Source organism: Orbicella faveolata, unplaced genomic scaffold (genome assembly GCF_042242905.1).
Source record: "Orbicella faveolata isolate gen_17 unplaced genomic scaffold, um_ofav_v1 contig_27, whole genome shotgun sequence".
NCBI classification, from domain to species: domain Eukaryota; kingdom Metazoa; phylum Cnidaria; class Anthozoa; order Scleractinia; family Merulinidae; genus Orbicella; species Orbicella faveolata.
Window position 1 is genome coordinate 5,859,575 of NW_028301555.1, and position 21,954 is coordinate 5,881,528.

The 21,954-nt window shown below is 40.5% G+C and overlaps 1 protein-coding gene across 2 annotated transcripts; it reads right to left on the reverse strand.

Annotated features, from left to right (window-relative positions):
- Window positions 1–728: 728 nt before the first annotated feature.
- Window positions 729–18,386, reverse strand: LOC110067306 (uncharacterized). 2 transcript variants are annotated; one of them, XM_020774618.2, is made up of 22 exons: window positions 18,063–18,386; window positions 14,555–15,796; window positions 14,298–14,333; window positions 13,537–13,646; window positions 12,483–12,541; window positions 12,050–12,225; window positions 11,140–11,241; window positions 10,359–10,465; window positions 8,235–10,022; window positions 7,622–7,690; window positions 7,462–7,545; window positions 7,050–7,167; window positions 6,048–6,197; window positions 5,544–5,619; window positions 5,024–5,123; window positions 4,749–4,801; window positions 4,214–4,337; window positions 3,678–3,817; window positions 3,224–3,276; window positions 2,785–2,849; window positions 2,566–2,658; window positions 729–2,099 (listed from the first exon to the last, which is right to left on the reverse strand). In XM_020774618.2, exons 1-22 carry the CDS (start codon window positions 18,163–18,165, stop codon window positions 1,875–1,877), a joined length of 5,073 nt encoding a protein of 1,690 aa, XP_020630277.2. In that variant the 5' UTR covers window positions 18,166–18,386; the 3' UTR covers window positions 729–1,874. The 2 variants fall into 2 exon arrangements, with proteins under 2 accessions (XP_020630277.2, XP_020630278.2); XM_020774619.2 differs by lacking the exon at window positions 7,462–7,545.
- Window positions 18,387–21,954: the final 3,568 nt, after the last annotated feature.

Here is a 21,954-nt window from a genome sequence, read left to right on the forward strand (position 1 = left end):
GATACCTCCCACGTCTTGATACTGCTACAGAAGATCCTGGTTAACACGGTCACCAAAGGGCCCTGAAATTTGGCTGGCGGTATAAACGGAGTGGCTGTATTCACGGGGTAAGGTCAAAGGTTACGACTCGTCTAAATTGAGTGTGTCGACGTGTTAACAGATATAACACAATTGCACTACTAAATAACTGGAATGTGGATATATATATATTTAAAAAAAAAAAAAAAAAAAGAAACTTAAACCAGTGTGAAATATTAATGGAAAAATGAACATAACTCGTTCGAGTGGCCATATAAACAGCGTAAAATTATAAAGGATTATACAGGTTGGGATTTCAGAATGTGGCCGTTGGCCGTATTAACGAAGTTTTCTAATAGGGAAATGAATGTATGGGTGTTTCACCGCGTCATGAAAAAGTGGCCGTAATAAGGTGGTGGTTATAAGGCGGGGTTCAACTGTAGTGCGTTAGACTCTTACTACTCTTCACCCCTAACCCGTCATTCTCTTCTTAATTCTGCTCTCTCTCTCTCTCTCCCCTTCCCCCATTTTACTTTAATCAGAAATATTCTGCTCAGAATGCTAGTTTTCCTTCAAAACAACGCCGGGTGAAAATCCCTTTCGACACTGTTGGTATAGTTCCTTATTAGTCCCAGACCCCCCTCAGGTAGTGGCCTTATCAAAGGCATTTAAAATTCTTTACCAAGAGTATTAAACTACTAACCAGCTCGTATCATTGTCAACGACTATTTTAATGATTCGGTACTGGATTATGTTGCAACAAGGAGATACGATACGATTAATGCACGACTTTGAACTGGCCATGTATGGGACATACGCTGCTATTTATAAAGAAACTCTCATATACTCATTAACGAAACTCGTAATCTTTGCTCGAGGTAGCTCGGTAAAGACCAGGGACTCCTTTATCCCATAACTTGTTCAAAAAGTAGCGTTATCATACCCCTGCGATCATACTGGTTGGGTGACCTAAGATTGTTACAGTGAGCCTTTTTTGTAGTTTATTCCGGCGCCTCAAACATGTAAGGGCCAGTGACCAGAGAAGGCCTTAAAGGAAGATATCAAGATATGAAACAACTGAAATAATAAGTGACATTTAACAATACAAATCGTATACAAAAGATAGGTTGTGACTTTTTAAAAAAGATTTCAAAAAGGCGTTTAAAAACGCTGGTTTGCAGAGAAACACGCACTAACATAAGCAAAACGTGAATCAAAGATAGGCGCAACACGTGTGAGCGCTCTTGTGCTTATGTTTTTGATCAACGGTACGCGTGTAAACCTGGCCTCAGTAAGTTACTATGATCTTTTAGACTCGGTTAGAGTGCCAAGGATGCCGCATTCGACGTTAACCAAAAATTCAGGTTGTTCTCTTGACATTTCAGTAGATTAGTCAAAGAGAAGCTTGAGGCGAAAAATTAGCAACCAAAGTCTTGTTTATTACGTGAAAAAATAAAGTTAGGTGAGTTCAGTGCCATGAAGAAATACCGGAGCAACGACCAAAAAGTATTCATTTTATATGGCACCATACCGAGGGCATAATAAATTAATTGAATGCCATAAGGGAAATGGAAGTTACAACTTGAATTTCTTTGCTTTCTACAAGCAAAGCTAAATAATGCTAAATATAAGACGAACTTCAAAAAGTCACGATATCGATAATAGCATTTGTAAAGTGTGAATGCATTTGCTTTTATTGTAAAAAAAAATATGTACGCAACAGTATTGGCTTAGCTTCAGCCTTAACTAAAGTATAAACAAAATTAAACACGGGTCTCAAGTAGTCAAGATTCGTTTGTAGACCGAGCAATTTTTTCTCCTTTAAGAACGGGTGCTCAACTTCAGAGTGGTAGGTGCTAAACATCGTCACCTTCTTGTTCCATGGCCGAGCGTCTGTTTCTCCCCGGGGGACTAGTTCTACTAGACCCAGCCTGCCTTCGATTTGCAGCCGCTCGAGCTTCTTCTTCTTTAGAAAGGAAGTGATAAGGTTGATGATATTCAGAAAACAGCATCGCTTTCTCTTTCATGAGGAGGTCATCGTCGCCGTTCTCTCCCTCCTCTTGAGCACGTCTTGCTTTCTCCTAAAAAAAGGAAAGGGTCAATAGCGATTATGAGGAAACATTTGAATCTATAAAGAAGAAGGTATGGTCATACAATTGGAAAAGTATATCACGAAACGTTGACTGCACGAAGTAGTCCATCTTGTTTTGCTGCAACTTCAGGTCATGTGGAATGCGGAAAGAGAGCGGAACGTCCTTTAGTTTGAAAAAACTAACCCCATCTACCGAAGATGGAACTATTAAAACCCTGAGTCTCTGATCTGATCTAAAGAATTTCCACTCCATTTCGGAGCATAGGCCACTAACGAATCGCTGTGGCGCTTCGTCTGCGTTCTTGTAACAATAAAACGTTTTAATAGGTGGGGTTGTTAGCCCCACGCTAAACCACCCAAACCCCGGAGAGCTGGCGTATTTTCTGTCAGGGTTCCTTCTCTTAGGAAAACCCTGAGTACTCGAATACAAATTAAAAAGCCCAGTGAATACATACCTGTTTGTCCAGAGCCATTCTGCGCCTTCTTGCCGCAATCATCTCGTCGAACTGGCTTGAATGGCTCGATGCCGGGCTAACAGCTCCTTCACTCTGTGTTGATTAAAACACATCAAGATAATGAGCACTTTAATTTAAGACGAAAGACCACTAACACCACCACAACATCAACGTAAAATAATGTGTTGCTTACGACAAGTAACGGAACATATTCTGTACCTTAGAGCTACTTGATCGAGATGGCCTGGCACTAGACCGGGATAGAGATCGAGACCTTCTCGAACCTGGTTGATGAGAAAATAATACATTTAATGTTTCTTCAACAGCAAGTTATAAAAAATTCACAATTGCAATTAAAGTCAATCAAATTTCGAGAAATTCTATAAAAAAAAATAAAAACACTTGAGAAAATCTCTCACGGCAGACTTGGAAAAACCGCCTCTCGTAGTTCCATTGTGATTTTACGCAAAGAGAACTTTTTAAGCATAGTCAGAGCTTTAGAGTGACTCGCGTTCCAAACACCGAGGCCGGCGTTTCACACCTTTTTAACTCGTTTAGTGCATTACATTACTGAGTCTTTACTTCGGTCTTGATTTATCGCTATCGAAGGGAAACTGATCTGGAACAAAAACATTAAGTAAAATAATGTAATCTATACCTCGTGATCGTGGGCGAGTGGTACCTTCTTGATCCTGATTTCTTCTTCTTTTTCTGCGAGAGAAAAAAGAAACAAATTTGACTTAGAGGGTGAAAATGACACCGGCTTCGAACTTACACGAAATGAACTAACGTGACATGATATGACATGACTTGATGGCGTGACATGAGATGACATGACTTGATGGCGCGACATGAGATGACATGACTTGATGGCGCGACATGAGATGACATGACTTGATGGCGCGACATGAGATGACATGACTTGATGGCGTGACATGAAATGGCATGACATGGCATGGTGTTGATTTCATGACGCGACAAAGTAGGACTATATTGCAGTGTGACGTGTGATGGTAACTTTGTGGGACGTGACAGAATCGTTTATGGCATGGCGTGGCAAAATGGTATAGCGTGACCTGGCAATGCTATTAAAGATAACATGATCGACATACCTCAAGTAGAAGAGTAACACAATCACAATAATGACCAGCACCAAAACTGCAAGAACTCCAAGCAGTATGCCTATCCAGCCACGGTCATGACTTGCCATTGGTGGGGGAACCGCAGCTGAGGGGTGTGGAGCTCCTATACCCTGCAGTGAAACACATTTTACGATCGTCAGGGAGACAAAGTCGATCACGTATTCGTGAGGTTACTGTGGTACTAAGATGCCTTTGCAATGACTGTCATTGCATCTAAACAATCAAAAAACGGGAGTAATGCACTACCAGTCACAAATTGAAACAGAATCAAAGTGCCCTATGAACAAACCCGTGAATTTCCCAGTGGATCAGATGATCGACTAACCCTACTTTGCATAGTATGGTCCACCACTACCACCCTTACCTTGCTTACATAATCCACGGGTTAAACGTGAAACGTGTACTAATGGTGGAAAAACATCCGACAGATGGAAAACACGCATATAATGAAGCACAAATGCCACCATTTTGCCTTATTCTTGTTAGGGATAGTGATCAATTCTTACCTTCGCTTTGTTGGTGTTCGCCAGTACGGCAAAATCTGTCATATGATTACACTCGCACGTTGTGTGGGTAGCATTTGAACTGGCTAGTCTGCAACCTTTAGAGGACCACTCTCCACCTCCCTGACTAAAACCGTTTGAAAATTAAAATGACAAATTTAGGTCCTTTTTGTTAACAACCAACCAACCGACCAACCAACCAACCAACCAATCAATCAATCAATCAATCAATCGATCAATTAATCAGTCAGACATTCAGTCAGTCAGTCAGTCAGTCAGTCAGTCAATCAATCAATTAAGCAATCAAATCTTCTCTTGTAGAAGACGGGTCAAAGACTAAAGTGAGGATAAATTGATTACAAATTTGCACGTGTGACACGATGGCTAGCTCGATGGCTCGCTAGACTCGATGGCTCGCCATGGGGTACTTTTTGACACACCCCCATTCCTCTCATTTATCTGCGCATTGAAATGGTCTTATGACTTTCATATAATCAGTCAAGAAATACCCCTATTGAGATAAACCAGTTTTACAAACCCTTCTTTCGATGTCCAGGCAACGCACTCTTGTTCAAACGTAATCAGACTAGACTGAAATAAAAAGAAAAGCGTGTTAGACAGTTTTTCAAAGAATCTTAACGAAAGATAAGATAAACTAAAACAAATATGAAACTTTACTCCAAGCTGATAAATGATGTGTGATGCGAAGAAAGGCACATTCTGCTCGGAAGCATACGCATTCACTGTGGAAACATGCGGGTAATGGTTTTTTCTGCATGGTGATCACATGTTCCTTGTTTATACAAAACTTACGTTTAATACCGACAGGACAACCTTCACAGGAGGTACAAGCTCTTCTGTAACGGCTGGTCTTGCTGTACTCGATAGGACAGCACTGTTTAATACCAAACCACTAAGAAAGTAAAGCAAACAATAATATCAGAGAGAAGATAGTAGTGTGTTACAGCTTTCACTTACTAAAACAGTAATTTTGAAAATTATCATTGCATGATCAAAATTCTACACAACCCTTCCACAAAGTTAACTGTAAGAACACTACCAATTGCGCCATCGGTCACGCTCGTTTAAAGTGCAAGACTTTCAGCAATCGATTTACATTTTTTTTTTTTCATTCCTCGAGATAGTGAATGACAAATGATAGACAGCTCAACCTTCCGTCGACCAGTTTAGCCTCCAGTCTGCACGACTTGAATATCACTGATATAAGCCGCTGGAAGTATAGCTGATTTTCGGACAAGCCTTTGACCGCGAACGACCTGGACCGTCTGAGAATCAGGCTACTGGAAGTATGACTTTTCCAAGTTCAAGTTACCTGTCATTTGCTGTTGGCAGCAACATAGAGACTGTTTTGAAACGGGTCGTTAAGAGATGGACCTGCACGCTCTCGCCTGTCAAGCAAAAAGAAAACCCCGGGTAACTACATGTAACTCAGATATGTTATTGGAAAAGACCAGAGTCACTTAATATTCTTTCTAGAAGTTTGCTTTCTGTAGGCCAACCAAACTACGGTCTGGTTCAATTATAAACTTGCGTCTTGCTTTTACAAGAGACACTTTGAAACTATCCCTCATATAAGCATCACAAAGCATCAATAATAATGCCCTATTTCAATTCTCTCTATCGATCCGCTAGACCACCTTGACTGTGTCATCCCATAGACTAGTACAGTAGCACCAAAGTCGTACTGTTTTCCACCTACCGCCATCCCCCAGGCTCAAGTATTCACTGAGGATGGGCATGGCCAACCTCATTCAGCGACTTTTCCACCTCGCCTTGATATTGAGGTTACGCATGATCTGATTATTCGTATACGCACCTAGTACTGCTGAATCAAAGATACTGGGCGTTAGCGTGATTGAATCGTGCCCAGTACTCCAGTTTGCCACTAATGGATCGGAGTAGTTTGGGAAGGACATAGGTTGCGTAGGATCTGAACTATCAGAGCCAAATGTTTGAACGCCAACGACTGAAAAATAAATTACCAGAAAAATACTTACAATAAGTAGAATTCTACTTGTACACAAATGCAAATGCTGTAATCTGCTTGGCTGAGCTGTCGAACATCAGCCACTCGAGTGCAGTTTCGTCCGCAAATTAAATGACTATAGGCTTACTCGTTTTCTGTGATGAGCGCGTGTGCGCCATTGCAAGTTCCAAATACTTGATTTCGCTAAACAAAGAAATTTAATACTATGTAAAGAAATAATTGAAAATCGTTACTTTGATGGAGGTCTGGGCCGTCGGCCTGATCAACTGTCACCTCATACAAATCTCTAGTTTATAATCTAATTGTAATAATATAATTGTTAAAAAGAACTGTGGTGCTATTTACAGTTTGTGTTCCTGTGGTTCACAACCGTAAGAGGTCAGTTTTGTTAAAACAGACGCGGTAGTCTGATATCTACCACGCTGGACTCCGGGTCGAGAAGTCTGGGTTCGAGCGCACTGGCCGGGCTAACAATGTTGTGTTGTTGGGTAAGACACTTTACTCTCACAGTGCCAGCCTCCTGTCAGGTGTATATCTCTCCGAATTAACCATAAAACAACCTAACAATAATGCTAGAGGTAACCCGCAGGGCATTGGACTAGGTTCCCATTTGTAGCCAAGTAGGGAAACAGAAAACCGAACGGAAAACCGCATAGGCTCCAGCTTAGTGAGCAAGTATGAGCCTTACAAAACTCTGATAATAACTATTCGGTCTGAAGCGGGGAGAGTAACAATTTTAACTGAAATGTTACTGGGGAAGCTTAACCTAGAATATCTTTTAATTTGTCCTTAAAATTTCCAGAGCTGTTCACTCTGCGTTATAAGACTTACGAATATTTTTGGTCAAGAGTGGCTTAGTAACAGGGACACTATATGACGCATTCATGACGAGTTCTTGTACCGTCCTCACGACGTCCAACACAACGGGTCCAACGGTAGAGTCCTGGGCCTGAACATGAAATAAAAGTAAGCAGTAAAAAAAAGGTTGCGTTCACCTTGTTTCCATGGATACAAATGATGAGTTATTACTTAGGTATGCTTCGCTTAAGAAGGATCGATTAAATTTCCTCAAACCTTAAAACTGCAAAAAAAAATAAAAAGGAAAAGGATCAACAAGATACATAAAACCTTTCTTGACGTAACTTCGAAACGAGGGTGTTTCAAATGTTTTTGTATTCGTTGTAGGTATAGCATCACGAAAGAACAGTATCAAAACTAGAAAGCGCGAAGGACTGCTACTAACCGCCATCTGTTGAGACTCGTCCCAGTCCCAATTACTGCTGTCTTCCAGGACGTTGATACCTCTCTTAAAAAGATCTTCAGCATGCTGCACAAAGGCAAGAAATGCCCGTTACTTAAATATTATACAGAAGAAACGTAAATGGGATGAGTTTAATTGATACCTTTTGCGCATTAATCCACTCTTGTTTGTTTTTGAGATCCAATAAGTGACTACTGGCATTCAAGAACAACTGTTGAAAATACAAAAGAAAGAAAGAAAAAAAGATTACAATTCGGTGAAGAAATGGGCACAGCAACACGATTATAGCCATCGACAGTCTTCAGTGGCCACACTCTAGGGCGTGATTTACATACTTAAAAGTTTGAACCACCTTGTAAAACAAGTACCACACATGATAGTGCTGTTCAATAGCTTTCATTTGAATGGTCACACTCTATGGTGTAATTTTCGGACATTAAAGTTAGAACCACCTTGTACACCATAATAAACAGTACCACATGAAAGTACTGCTCAATAGCTGTAATTTGAATTGTCGCACACTAGGGTTTCATCCACAGAATTAAAAGTTAGAACCACCTTGTACAGCATAATAAACAGTACCACATGAAAGTACTGATGAATAGCTGTCATTTGAGTGGTTACACACTCGAATTTGAACAACAGACTTTAAAGGTAGGATCACGTTGCCCAGCATCATCATCTGGTACCTCAAGATTTTTTTAAAAACTGTAAGGGCGGTTTTGTATTATACACAAACAGCTCAATTTCCTTACCTTAAGATCATTTTCAGTGAAATTGGATTCACTCAAACGCGCAAATTTCTGTAGCAGCTCAAGTACCCCTACAGACAACAAAATGTCTCCACCGAACATAGGGACCATGTGCTTTTCTTTTCTTCCAGTTTGAGGGACTGTTGTGTTTTGACGCTTGTGAGCCTTAACTTGGACTTTCACATGAGGTGCAGGGGCTGACAAATCGTGGAGCTTTTTCGAGAGATCGTTTTGAGACCCAACTTTTTTGGACCCACTAGTTCTGTGTATAGTGCTATCCTTTGGTTTGGGTGCCTCGTGAACAGGCGGCAACCTAGTGGTGCTCTTCTTAGTTGGCTGTGCCATCACAGGAGGTTTGTTTATTTGACTGTTTTGTGCATTTTGATTGAGGTTTTGGTTTGTGTTAAGCTCAATTCTTGATCTGGAAGAAGGAGAAGCGGACGTAACTGAGTTTTTCAAATGAAAGCCTGACGTTGGTTTTTGGATTCGATTTCCCAGTGTTGGCCAACGCTCAACGGGTAAGGGATGTCCACCCGAAACTATTCCCGGTTGAGTCCCGTATCCCGCTGCAGTCTTAATTTGACTTCTTAAGCCTGGCGCTGCGATGTTTTGAGACTGCTGCCTCGCTGGTGAAATTCCCATCCCGAGGGATTGCCCGTAAGAGGGCCGCTGGAGATAACCTCTCTGGTATGCATCGGCAACGGCTCGGTTTGGTGAATTTTGGTACGCATTTTGCCTCTGCTGAAAATAATTCAGTCTTGCTTGCTGATAATTTGCACCGGGCATCCTTCCTGGATTTGAAGCGTAATTTAATCGCGAAGGGTATTGATGGGAAGTGTACCAAAGAGTATTCTGCCGTTTTTCTTTTCTGTTGCTTTCACTGACTTCTCGTTTTCTCCTCCCGATATCGAGCTGATCGCTGGAATAACTTGGAGGGGAATAACCTCGTCCCCAGCTGCTCTGAAATCCCGCTCGGTTACCCTGCAAGGCTTGGTTACCTGGCCATTGGTAAGCATTGGGCGGACGAGCGTAACCTGGGGCGACTCGTGGATTAGAGGATTGGTACACTTGACTCCTTTGTAAAGCATTACGCGACGCAAAGGGATTCCCATAATGTGCTCGATTATACGCAAGTACATTTTGTCTTTGATTCGCCATACTTGATTGAACAGAATTCTGAACCCTAGACCTCGCAACGGCGTTTTCAACTCCTGGCAAGCCCCACTGCCTTTGTCGCTGGAAAGCTGACAATTGGGTGGGTATCCTGTTTCGGTTTACGATACCGTTTGCCTGCACAGGCCCATTGTTCTCGCTTATAACTTGTTGCGTCCTCGTTGTTGAAGTTGGTACAAGGTGAACAGCGGTTGTGGGATGAATCAAACTCTTCCCGTTTAAATTATCCCTGGGATTTGAAGCAGTAAGCTTTGTTTTTGATTCGGAAAACCACACAGGATTTTGAGCTTCATTCTTTTCCGTACCACTAGTTGTTGGTAAAACTTCAGGCTTAAGTCTTGGAATCTCCGTTACTGGAACAGAATTCGCGTCCTCCTTTTTGGCATTCTTCACGGGATTTTTTACAAACGTTGCTTTGTCGTGAATTTTGGAGGGAGCTTTTCCTTTCCGTTTCTTAGAAGTCAGGGCGTTTTTGTGTTGATGGGATAAGGCGCGATTGTTTAAGTCTTCTCTGTAGGTATCTGTGAAAACCAGTTTCTCAAGACGAGCGATAATGTCGCTTGATGACGCTGGAGCAAACGGCATTTTTTTCTCCGCTTTGTTGGCGAGATCTTTGCTCTGAAAGCAAACATAAATATTAAAAAAATAGTTATGGTGGTTTTGTCTACCCGGTGGTCAATGAAATCGATTGAAATGAGTTGAAATTATTGTAAATAAAATGCAACGACTGTGACACTAAAAATTGTCAATCGATACTACACGGCTCCTGCATAATAATATCCTTAAAGGAGCGTTGCTAAGCAACACGATGCATTGCTATGGTAACGAGCAGCTGTGACGTTGTCAAAGTATTCGCGCTAGTTTTGAAAGAAAAATGGGACTCAAAACCTCATCAACTGCTTCCACGTGAACCATTACTGTTATTCCCGTTTCTCCTAATCATTTCTTACTAACCTTTTGATGAAGTGTTTTATATGCAGGCGAGACGCATTCGCTAAAGTTTGGTACAAGCCAAGTGGCGTTTGTGGTTTCGCTTCCAGCGCAAAACCTGCTCGTTTGTCCTGAGAAGACAAAAGGTCAATCGAAACAAAATTGAGATGAACATGGGATCAGTTACTGACCATTTGGCAATACCACAAAATGCTTTTGAATCACTCATACAAAGCATTTTCACTCGCATGGCCAGCAGCCATGCCAATTTATTGGAGCAAAGAAAGTCTTAACATTAAAAAGGCAGAGCAACCCCACGCAGTATTGGATTGGGACACTAACATGGCCGCCGTTTCATTGTTTTGGGACATCATTATGGCGGCCGTGACGTTTTGTGTTCTACATCGCGGTATCAGAATCTGGTGATCAGTCATAGGGAAGATGCGAACAGAAAAAGGATCCTTAGAGACCCTTTCTTCTTATCCTTTAAGGGATAAGGAGGAGGCGCCCCCCCCCTTTCATTTGCGCATTTTTCTTTCATAAGGGTAGATGTAGTTTCTCCTTTTGTGTCATCATGCTATCGAAACAACAAGCGAAATTTTTTCTGCAGTCACAGGTCGCCCTTTTGCAACACATATCTGGACGTGTATAGTACTGACAGGAGAATGATCAATTAGTTCGAATTTGACCAAAGAGGATGAATGACAAAAAGGTAATTGATGCTTACCGGGTGAAATGTTTAAAGGGTCGATAAGCGAATCACTACCTTGTTACGTCATATAAATAAATCTGATGACGTCATTACCTTGCGCTTTCCTTGGGCATATCTGATTGTCAGTGGAATTGAACGTCACCAGCTCCCAGTCGACATCGTAATCGTGTTCTGTACTGCACACCAAGTTAAGACCTCAGAATGATGAAAAATAAAGAAAGAATAAGACATGGGTCCAAACGCAATCCCCCGTAGGAACTCTTAGCGGAGGAGAACTTACTGCAAAAATATGGCTTTTCTAGTGCTTTTAACGAGTTTTGTAAGGCTCGCATGGTATTGCGGTAAGATGTAGAGCCACCATCTTTTTTCCTGCGGAGGATTCAATGTGACAATTTGAGGAATTTTACGAATTTGATCCCTCAGTGGGGAGACGCCAGAGTGCGGTGGTTGAATTTAGACTCCTCTAGGAGTAGTATTTGTTTCTTCCGTCTAGCACATTCGATATTAATTTTATTTGTTAAAGAGCAGATAACATGGTTTCATGTGTTACTTTAGAGAAGTTTCTTTGCAAATGCCCAAAAGGTTTCTGGTTGAAAATTAGCCAATCCTCCGTAGGAAAAAATATGGCTGCTCTACATGTTACCACAGTACCATGCGAGCCTTACACAGCGCATAGAGTACAAGGAAAGCCATATTTGCAATGTTTGTCCCTGTATAGACAGAATTGTGTTTGCTAAGTTTGAAGGTTTTAGTACTTTTCTGTACGTTTTCCCCACGGAGGATTGGAGTATTGAACGATTACCTCCGAGACTTCCGAGCACAAGTTCTGCGTCATGTTTCGTAGCAGGGCTACATCGTGTGACATAGGAACCCCGGAGACAAATCCGCGCGCTCAGTTAATTCTTGGAAACGGGTTCTTTTCCAGAAAGGTTGTTTTCTCGACTGTATAATGAGCCTTTGACTTCTGAACGAGAAGAAGAGAAAAAGAAAAGAAGTAACCTACCAGTTGAAGTAAGAAAGCGAAAACCAGCATCGCTCACTTTAAAGCTGATAGAGGTACCATCAATGGAGGATTTTAACTGACCAGATTTGACAGCTGTGACCAGAAGAGTAAGTAGCTGTGATGCTGCTGTTTTCGATGCTGCTGTTAATTTGAGATTAGCGACTACTGGACCAGATCTGACAAATAGAGAAATACTTGGTTAGAAGAAAAAAGAAAAAGCTGTATCTGTATTACTAGCTAGTTAGCTGATTACCGCCATACAAGTGTTCGGTCAACACCAGTTATCGAGCATGTTTGTTTTCAATTTCTCACTCTAGTTTTATTTAGTCTATTCGAAGTCTTGTGTAAGACTCAAGAAACTTAACGAGATCTTTATTTTTGTTTGTTAACGCAGAGGTACAGGAAAAACACAAATATTATACATAATACTTACTGGAAAGAAACAACTTCTGCTGTTTTAAATGACGGTTCATTTAGAAAAACTGCGGAAACCTGTTGAAAAACAATACAAAAAAAGATAATTCTTAACTTATTATCAGTCAACAGTAGATCAGTTACTTGTCATTAGACGTAGAAATGGTGTTTAATTCTGACCCTCCGTAACGATATAAATGTTGAAAAAATTATGTTTACAAACGAGGGATTGCGATCTTTTTGCAACAAATTGCTCTGAACGCCTCGAATGTCGTGTATTTTACCATCAGAACAATAAATAGACGAATTCGGCTAACGTGTTTGTATCTTTGTTGCCATTCAATTCAGACCACGTGACGATTCATTTGGGAGGTTATAATTGTGCAATTTTTCACACATAAAATCCTGCATGTATGTGAGGCAATTTCGGGCTGTTTTGTAGTTTTAGCTGAAATAGCCTCGCTTCCATGGTGAATTACATTGTAATACAAATGAGAAAAACTAACCGTGAAGAGGGCTATTTGAATAACGACACTTTGTACATCCTTACCCTCGTACTTATGTTTCCAAACAAAGGGTGTTTCACCTGAATATGAGCCTTAGGATGTATAAGCATTGTTATTCAAATCTATGCGACTATGGGACTATGTACAAACAGAACAATTTTAACCTCCCAAGTGAATCATCACATGATCTGAATAGACCATTTTACAGTTGTCTGCTCAGTGACCTGGCCTTGGTTGGCAGTGACGCTGGAGTTGACCTTGTTTTGATACACTACACTCACTGCTTTTGTTGTGTAAAACAAGTTGTTCTGATGCTAATTAGGTGTATTTACATGACAAAAGTAGTGAGGTCTGTATCAAAACAAGGTTAACTCCAGCCTCGCTGCCATCCAAAGGCCAGGTCACTGAGCCGAAAACTGTAAAATGGTCTATTGGGTGGCAACAAGGATATAGACACATTCGCCAAATCCTCTATTACATGCTTAACTTTCAGAAAATGTAAGTTTTCAAATGATTTTTCATATTTTAGAGAGTAAACCTCAGTTCAAAATAATTTAAATTTCTTACCGCAACTTGTAGCTTTTCAGCCAGGTTGAGAAACTCAAGAGACTCAATATCTTTGAGTCGATCCGTGAAGATTTGATTGGTAACTGTTAAATATACGGTGTATACTTTGTCTGTAAAAAACAAGATGGCGAAATTGTTAACGTTTCTTGACATGATAACTCAGCAGTGATATAAAGTACTAGACACGGATATGACAGAAGTAACAAATTGAAGATTAACTGGACAGGCCATTTCATTTCTGAGTTGCCTGTTTCGTCAGCGTCAAAACGAGTCTTCGCGCGAAACCATTCTTATGAAAATGTGTTCCACCTACAGGTTCATTTTCATGCAAATCAGACTCAGTTCATATGAAAGGTTTTGCACGAGGTTTTGAAACAGAGGCACAACGTAACTCTAAAATGGCCTATTAGGTGTTTGTGATTCTTTTTGTATTCTGAAAACGCTCTCTTCAGAATTCTAGGAAGATCTGATTTGGTACGTTGACCAGGCTCTTCCCTTTGAAAAAGTATATTCTTTGCCACAAAAGGTTGGATGGCTCAGTTTACGCGAACTCGGTTTCATTGTTAAGTTTCGCACTCCTTCGATTTTTTCCGACATAACTAGAAAGAAGCCTATTATAATAAAAGCAAGGCGCTAGGAATTAGTCCACTTTTTGATTGTTATGGTTCCACGGGTTAGTGCAATCATCGTTGCGCAGAAAGTGATTCTCAGACTGCGTTAATTGATTAACAATGTTACATAGCTATTAATATTAAACTTACCATGGTCCTCTCTGCTTCCGGGAATGCCTTGCCTCTCTGTGAAAATAAAAAGGAAACATGGCAAAGAAGGATGAGAAAGAGAAACAGCGTCCATTAAAGCAAAGGTTGCTGTTGAACTTTCTCGAATGAAAAAGAAAAATGGGTAAGAAAAAAGAATGCTCTCACCAACAATAAATTGTCAACATAATGAACAACAACGACAACAAAACAAAAACAACAATAACAAGGGACAACAACAACTTCTGTCAATAACTTACTGTCGTTCCCAGGCATTTCAGACTTTCTTGAGAGGAGCGTAAGCTGGGACCGAATGCTACTCGAGTGCTTTTTAACAGTGATACACTTGTCATAACAAGCTACCGAGTAGCAATGATCCCCCAGTAACCAAGCAACCTGACAGCTCGGGCTTGCGCAGCACTTCTGAATACAAGAACGCATGTCTTTCGCGCCTGCCAAGAGTTCAAATTTTCCCGCCTTATGACCGCCTTTCAAGCTGACGTCACTGAAAATGGCGCCATGAGGACAAGTGCCTCCATTTGAAGACGAGGCCTTCTTTTTGACTCTAGTATTCGGTTCATCGTCGTTCGCGGAACGCGTTACAAACGCTAATTGCGGTTCTAGTTTGGAGTCATGCGATGGCATTATCTTGCACAGCTCGGGTTTATAACAATGCAGTGTGTAACAGTGCTTGTTTAACAGCAGGGAAACATCACACGTTTGTTGCGCGCAGCAATGTTTGACACAAGCGTTAATGTCAGGAACTTGACCGTAATCGGAAAAATCTCCTGACTTTAGTCCTGAACGTAAAGTCACCTTGCGAAGGACTCTTCTCGCTCGACATCTACCGGAGTTTGTTGGTTCAGAGTTTCCATCATGGGAAAGTTTTGACTCCAGTCGAACTACCGCTTTTGTCGGAAATGAGTCGTGTAACTCAAAACCAGTGCCTCTGTCTCTACTTTCGTAAGAACTCAATGACACACTTTGAAATTTATTCTTGTTATATTTTCGACCTCTTTCTTCATCACTAATGTTTTTAAAGCTTCTATGCCCCGTCTCGTTTGTTGCTAATGTTTCAGTTACTTTAGCCAAACTTCTATGACCTGTGTTCGTCTTTGTATCTAAAGAGTAATCTTTGATCTTCATTTTATCAGAATTGCTTTTTAATCCATCTTTGCTTTGATATTTTCCTCTGGTAACCGTCTCGTCGAAAGTGCTAGTCGCAGACCTTGTAACCAAGGTTACCGCAACGTTATGGCGGGAAAAGTTTTCTCTTTTCAATTGGCACATCTTCTCACTGTGACACTCAACGTTGTAGCAAAACTCGTCTACTGAGAAGGCGAGGTTGCACCTCTGTTGCCGGCAACACAGCTGACCGCAGTGATCGGCGTCCTTAACTCGGCCCAGTTTCCAAAAGATCCCTGCAGCGCTGCCAGCTTGTAGTGTTACATTGAATTGGGGAGCACTCGACTGACAGGTGTGCGCCTTTACTGAGGCACTCCCTGTAAAATGAAAAATAGAAATGTTACTTCTATCTTGGCTTCTTAAGTGACTCACCAGAGTGGCGGGTATGACTACCAGTGTTTTTTGTAGTTTTCGTGAAATAGTACTCGGCAACAAGGAGGGTACATGTGCCTAGGAGTGCTGTAATCTGAGTTTTCAGTTAAATTTTCAGCGAACTTTTAGCAGTCAGTCAAACTTTCAAACCATTTCGATTTCTTGACTGGGCAAGTCTCGTCACTTTCACAGTGTCTCTCTCCACCCTCGTCAGTATAAATGGATGCCGGTGAATTTAACTCTGGGGGTGGGGAATAACCCTGCGATGAGCTAGCATCTTATCCAGGGGGTGGGGGTAGAAATACTCCTAAGTCGCTTAAAATTTGACAGAAACCGTGATACGCTCTGGCTGAATGGGACATTAGAAACGATGCAGACTTAAATTTTACGAGTAATTTTTGGACCTTTGGATCATGAGTTTCTTCAAATAGAAGCAACCATTCATTACATGGCTCATTCTGATCAGATGATGAAAAAATGATTCAATTAAACTTCTGCAATGCGCCCTGCTCTTCACTACCATTTATTCCCTATAAGCGCGTGGATACGCGACGGCGTGCACGGGTGGGGACGGTCACGGGTTCGTTTATAACAGACATGCGTAAGTGATGTTTTGTTTTTGTTTTTCACTGAGTTACACCATATAGAGAAAGTTTAAGTTCTGAAAATAAAATCTTGTTTTCGATTTCATCATTATGTCATATTACGATTATAACATTCGCGGTAAAATCCACTTGCGAATCTTTTGAAACTTTTTTTTCATATTTATGCTCCGCGTAACTTTCTTTTGATGGGTGAATTACTTTTCAGCTAGCATTAAATTAATCCAAACCTGCTCACAAAACCACTTTACTCTCAGGAAGAATTGAACTTGAAAATGACAGGTAGTTGTTCAGAGTTAAGTGACCCATTAAGGATATTGTCAAAATTGACAGTTAGGTCATAAATCATTTTAAAACAGATAGAAACAGAGTCAAACAACTTGACGATGTAAATCACTTAGATTTGTTCCAAAAACATTCATTGAAAAGACTGAAGTGCGAGAACGTGAAGATTTCATCCTGCTCTTTGTGAGATCGAATTAAACATGTTAGCTACTTTCTCAAAAATTTATATTTTTCTTTCATTCTTGTTTTAAAGGTAGCTTACGCAATTCATGGAAGACGTTAGACGCAAATAATTTACTCGGATATAGAAATCAAAATATATTGCTTCCGCGAAGTTAATTTGTCGAATCTTGAAACGACCTTTTAGCTAGAATAGTTCTTGAATTAAAACTGATAAACTAACAGTTAAAACCGTTACTGAATAGAACAAATCTTTTTAAGCTAAGTTAAATCTCGGTTAAATCTTGTTTATTACCGACTATATGTACGCAGGACAATGCACGTTTTTTTTTTTTTTTTTTTTCAAGAAATATCACTTCTTTTGTCAAATTTCCAACAGAAACTAATTCTTCCAAAATTAGTGAGCTGGTATTCGTATTCAACGGACCTTAATTAACTTTATTTATGCTTCATTTAAACAGAACCTGGTACCTGTCAATAGATGCCAGACTACATATGCCACTGCCATTTTATGGCAGTCTGCAGAACCAAAAAAAGTTAGAGTAAATTTGAAATTTCCAGCTAAATTTTAAACGAAATTTCGACCAAAGGCCGGTATACTAAAAGGGATTATATGACTACGCCATCACGTTTTAAACTTCGATGCAACTTCAGGTAAATAACTATGGCATCTACCCGTGCATGGGTTAATATCAACCGTTGACAACTGACAACGCTACTTTCAAACTTGCAACTAATACAGTTTAAGAGGTATTTGCTGAAAGCTGTTTCTAACAAGGCTAAGACAGTTTCAAGATCATAGATTAAGTACGAAGTTGTGGTGTGGTTTTTAAAATTATTGAAGGTAACTTTTGTGATTATAGTGCTAAACTAAAGACACGCGTTATTACACGTGCGCGAAATGCCGCAGGTCAAAGAACCATGACAGGCAGATTATTTTATGGTTTTCTTTTGTGGTGAATGGATTTCTTGGAAGAAGGAAGCTCTGAACGTGGTTTATCAGTGAAGAGAAACTATTTTGAAACATTCGATCACGAAACCAAAACACGCCCATCGTAACTCAACACCGACAGCGCGGAGCGGAGGTACGCATCACAAAGTGTAGGAAGTAAATAGGTTGAAAGAGAGGATTATTTGTATTTACCTGATAAAAAGCCGAGAAAACTGAGAAGAACAAGCCAATAGCTGGGACAATGTAGGTCACTGCGAACAACAAGGGTCGAAAATGCTTCACTCCTTACAGGCATAGAGCAGGGAGACCCAGTCGTCACCGCTGCGACACATTAAACCTCTCCGGGACCGGCCTTTTATGTCCTACAGTGGGCCATCTTTAACCAATATCAGCTTCTCCATCAAACGAGCGCACCATGATGTAAGGAAAAACGCGGAACTGAACTTTTAGTTTTTCGCGTTAATTTACAGCACTCATCGTGAGATCCACTACTGCTACGCGAAAGATTGACCGGCGTGAGGCTCCATTGCGTTACATTAAAAATTCATAGTGTTCATTCAAGGGAAGCGCTTATGATGTCATTCGTCAAACACGGATATGACCACGCGGGAAATTAACTCCTATTATTGCTTATAGTAGAAAAGTTAAGAAAGTACTTTGTCTGGGTCTGTCACGCTTCCACATTAAATCTAAACTAGTGAAGCGTGAATGAGGTATGAAAAAAGATCAAAAACACCTGTGTTTTCATGTCACAACTGTCACATTGAATTTGTCACGCAACTATAAGTTTACTGCCTGGTAGATACAGTACTAGAAGCTTCTCGTTACACCTCTTTCAGTTAGGAAATTAAGAACTGTTGATGGAAAATTTTCGTTGATCACTCGAGCGGTTTCCGATCATTATAATCCAATGAAAAGCAAACACGAGCACTCACGAGTACTCCGATAAGTCAAGAAAGGATGTCGCTAGAATTCGTCATGTCGCTTGGCAAGGTCGGAGATGAAAAATGCTGTCTTAGCTCGATTGGTTTCTTGTTCCGTGGACTACTTGGCTACTGAGGAACCAGAACATTGCCGAGTTATTTTTCGCTTTGATATCACAAATACCGACAACGGGTGTTTCGAAGTTCGCATCGAAGTTTTGAAAATTTAAGGTGGCTCTGAACGCTATGTACAATTTTTTTTTTAAACTTTGCCAAAAGTTGCGTCTTATCATGCTTATTAAAATTGATAACATAAAAAGAAAAATTTACCCTGTCGTTTTTTAATTATAAGCCTCTAAAGCTGTAATTAAAGGTGTTTTTAGCAGGTCATACTGTTGCTATGGTAGCCTTTTGTGTCACGAAAATGATAACAACGCGTTAACCAATGACTGGGCAGTTTTTTGAGACCATTATTGTAGCATCAAGTAATTAAGAGTAGTTATAACGACCCATCAAAATCTAGGTGCTGGAAAGTGTATTGAGCCACCTTAAACGTCGCTTGATTAGTCATGAAGCATTTAAAGTTTGCATGTCGTATAAACGCGGACTTTTACATCCAAACTAGAACATATTTGGTTTTTACTTGGGCTTCCGTAAGAAAGCCCGAGTCATAGAATGCAAGCCGTTCTTGGTCGCCAAAAGGGGGGTCTTGGTCCCAGGGGTTCCATGCGTAAAAGTGTAAGTTGGGGACGAGCATGCGTCGGCTTGCTTTATCGTGTGATCGCTCTTCGTGAACGACGCAAAATAAAGAATGCAGTGTTTTGTGAAGTAAATTTTGGAAAGAATCACGCCTCATGCGTTCATCTCACATACAAAGATGTCGATCGTTTTCGGAACGGGACGGTCCACGAATTATCTTGCTTGAAAACCTGCCAAATAAGCAAAGTCGATGATATGCACACTTTGCGTACAAAACGTCGCTTGGGTTATCAGTAAGTTTAAAAATAGAAATAGTCTAATCGTCTCAAAACAAACTCCCAGCAGACAACAATGATACGTTTATTACACGCAACAGAGCTCAGCCAACCTTTTGTAATTTGATTGACCAGATTAAGGACCAGTTCTGAGGCCGTCGATAAAACTAGGACCATGGATCATTCCGGAACTACCGGAACATTCCGGAACATTTCGGAACATTTCGGAACATTCCGGAACATCAAAAAATTATAACAGTTATGAGAAAAATATATAAAATTAAATAAAGAAATAACCTAGAAAGACAAATAAGTGAAAAAAAAAAATATATATATATATATAAAAAAAAAAATTATGTAGTTTCAGATCGGAATATGCAAGAGAAAAAAAAAAAGATCGAAAAAAATTGCTGCAATGAGTGAAGGCTTGAAACTTTAACCTTTTAAGTAGCGATGTCGGAAGGGAATGCACAAACTATCCCTACTAACCCATTCCTGCCACTTGTTCAGCATTAGTTTAATCACGTGATGTTCATTCATTTTACAGTGTGGTTAAAGAGATTGATTGCCACCATATTGTTATGTTCATGACGAGCGGTTACTGAGGAGAGTACCTGTTCCCGAGGTACGGGCTTCTTTTCTCTTCCTGTATTTCTTTCATTCATAGAAAACTGAGATAGTGGCGTTCAAACTCTTCAAGTAGACCAAAAGAAAGAGGAGTGTAAACAGCCTACGTACATAAGTTTCTGATTTCTTTATTCAATTCATTGCGTGAAAGACAAGCGCGTACACGATTTCCCACGGTTTAGCATGGTTTCTCTTCTAAACTAATTCGATCTAAACTAATTCGGCGTCTGAACTGGACCTAAAACAGCAAAGTTCGTAATGCCCATACAATTAACAATTCTGTTTTCTCGGAATAAAGTCGGAGCTTCATTAAAAATTCTCGAAATGATTGCATTTGACCACTTTGTAAAGGTCCGGTAATACGGGCAACATTTTCCTTCAACTTGTCTCGCAACATTGTTGCATTGCAAGTTGAAACACATTGTTGCGCGTATTACCACGTTTGTGACCAACTCATCTCGCAGCAAAATACAGGTCTGCAGAATTCTACAGGAAAAATTGCTTAATCGTGTGTAAATAAAGATGGCGCCTTCTTTAATATAATTTAGCATTTCGACGAAGTTCCACTTCGACTTCTGACCGTCATTTTCTTCTTAATTTTCCGTGCCAGCGAATTTCTCTCAGTATGAAGCTCAGGGTCGTTTCGGGTAGCTAGCCGAAAAGTTGTATTTTTGCGACAGTTCTTCCAAGCCTTTTGCCTTTTTTCCTGCTCGTTTTGAAGGGACAAACGAGGTGTCCCAAAGACTATGATAGCCCTCGAGGTCTTTGTAAAGGACAAAGTTACGACTTTCCGAGAGTTACTGGTCTACTTCGAATTCAGGCTCGCCTTCAACGTCCGCCTTGTTTTTTTTATTTGCCGCGCTTCACGACAGCCAATCACAAGCGTTGAATATCAAATTTGTTGCGAGACAAGTTGTAGCTTCAGTGGTAATACGAGCAGCAAAACTAAAATTTGTTGCAGAAAGTAGAACTCAAGTCTACTTTGCGCAACATGTTGCCTCAATTTGCAACACTGTATTTTGCTGCGAGACAAGTTGGTCACAAACGTGGCAATACGCGCAACAATGTGTTTCAACTTGCAATGCAGCAATGTTGCGAGACAAGTTGAAGAAAAATGTTGCCCGTATTACCGGACCTTAAGTCTCAAATCTCCAACAGCGAAAAAATTCCAAGAAAGCCACGATCAGGTCAGGGTTTTGCATTTGCATTGTGCACCAAATGACAAATTCCTGACGTAAGTAATTTTCTGACATTTGATTGGATCCAAACAGACAGTTATGACGTTAATTAATTCGTTTTTCTCGGAAACTAAAATAAAACCTTGACCGGCAGGTTTGTTCCGCATATCGCAAGCTTCACTGAAAGAGCGCCGCCTAGCGATGGAGTCGCTTTTGAAAAACCTCAAGAAACATCTTGAATGCTCGATTTGTCTCGATACCTACAACCAACCCACAACTATATCATGTCTACACACATTTTGCTGTCAGTGTTTGGAGAATCATGCAAGAGCCAGTCACAGACAAGGAAAGTTCCGTTGTCCAGACGGCCAAGCGCTGATCG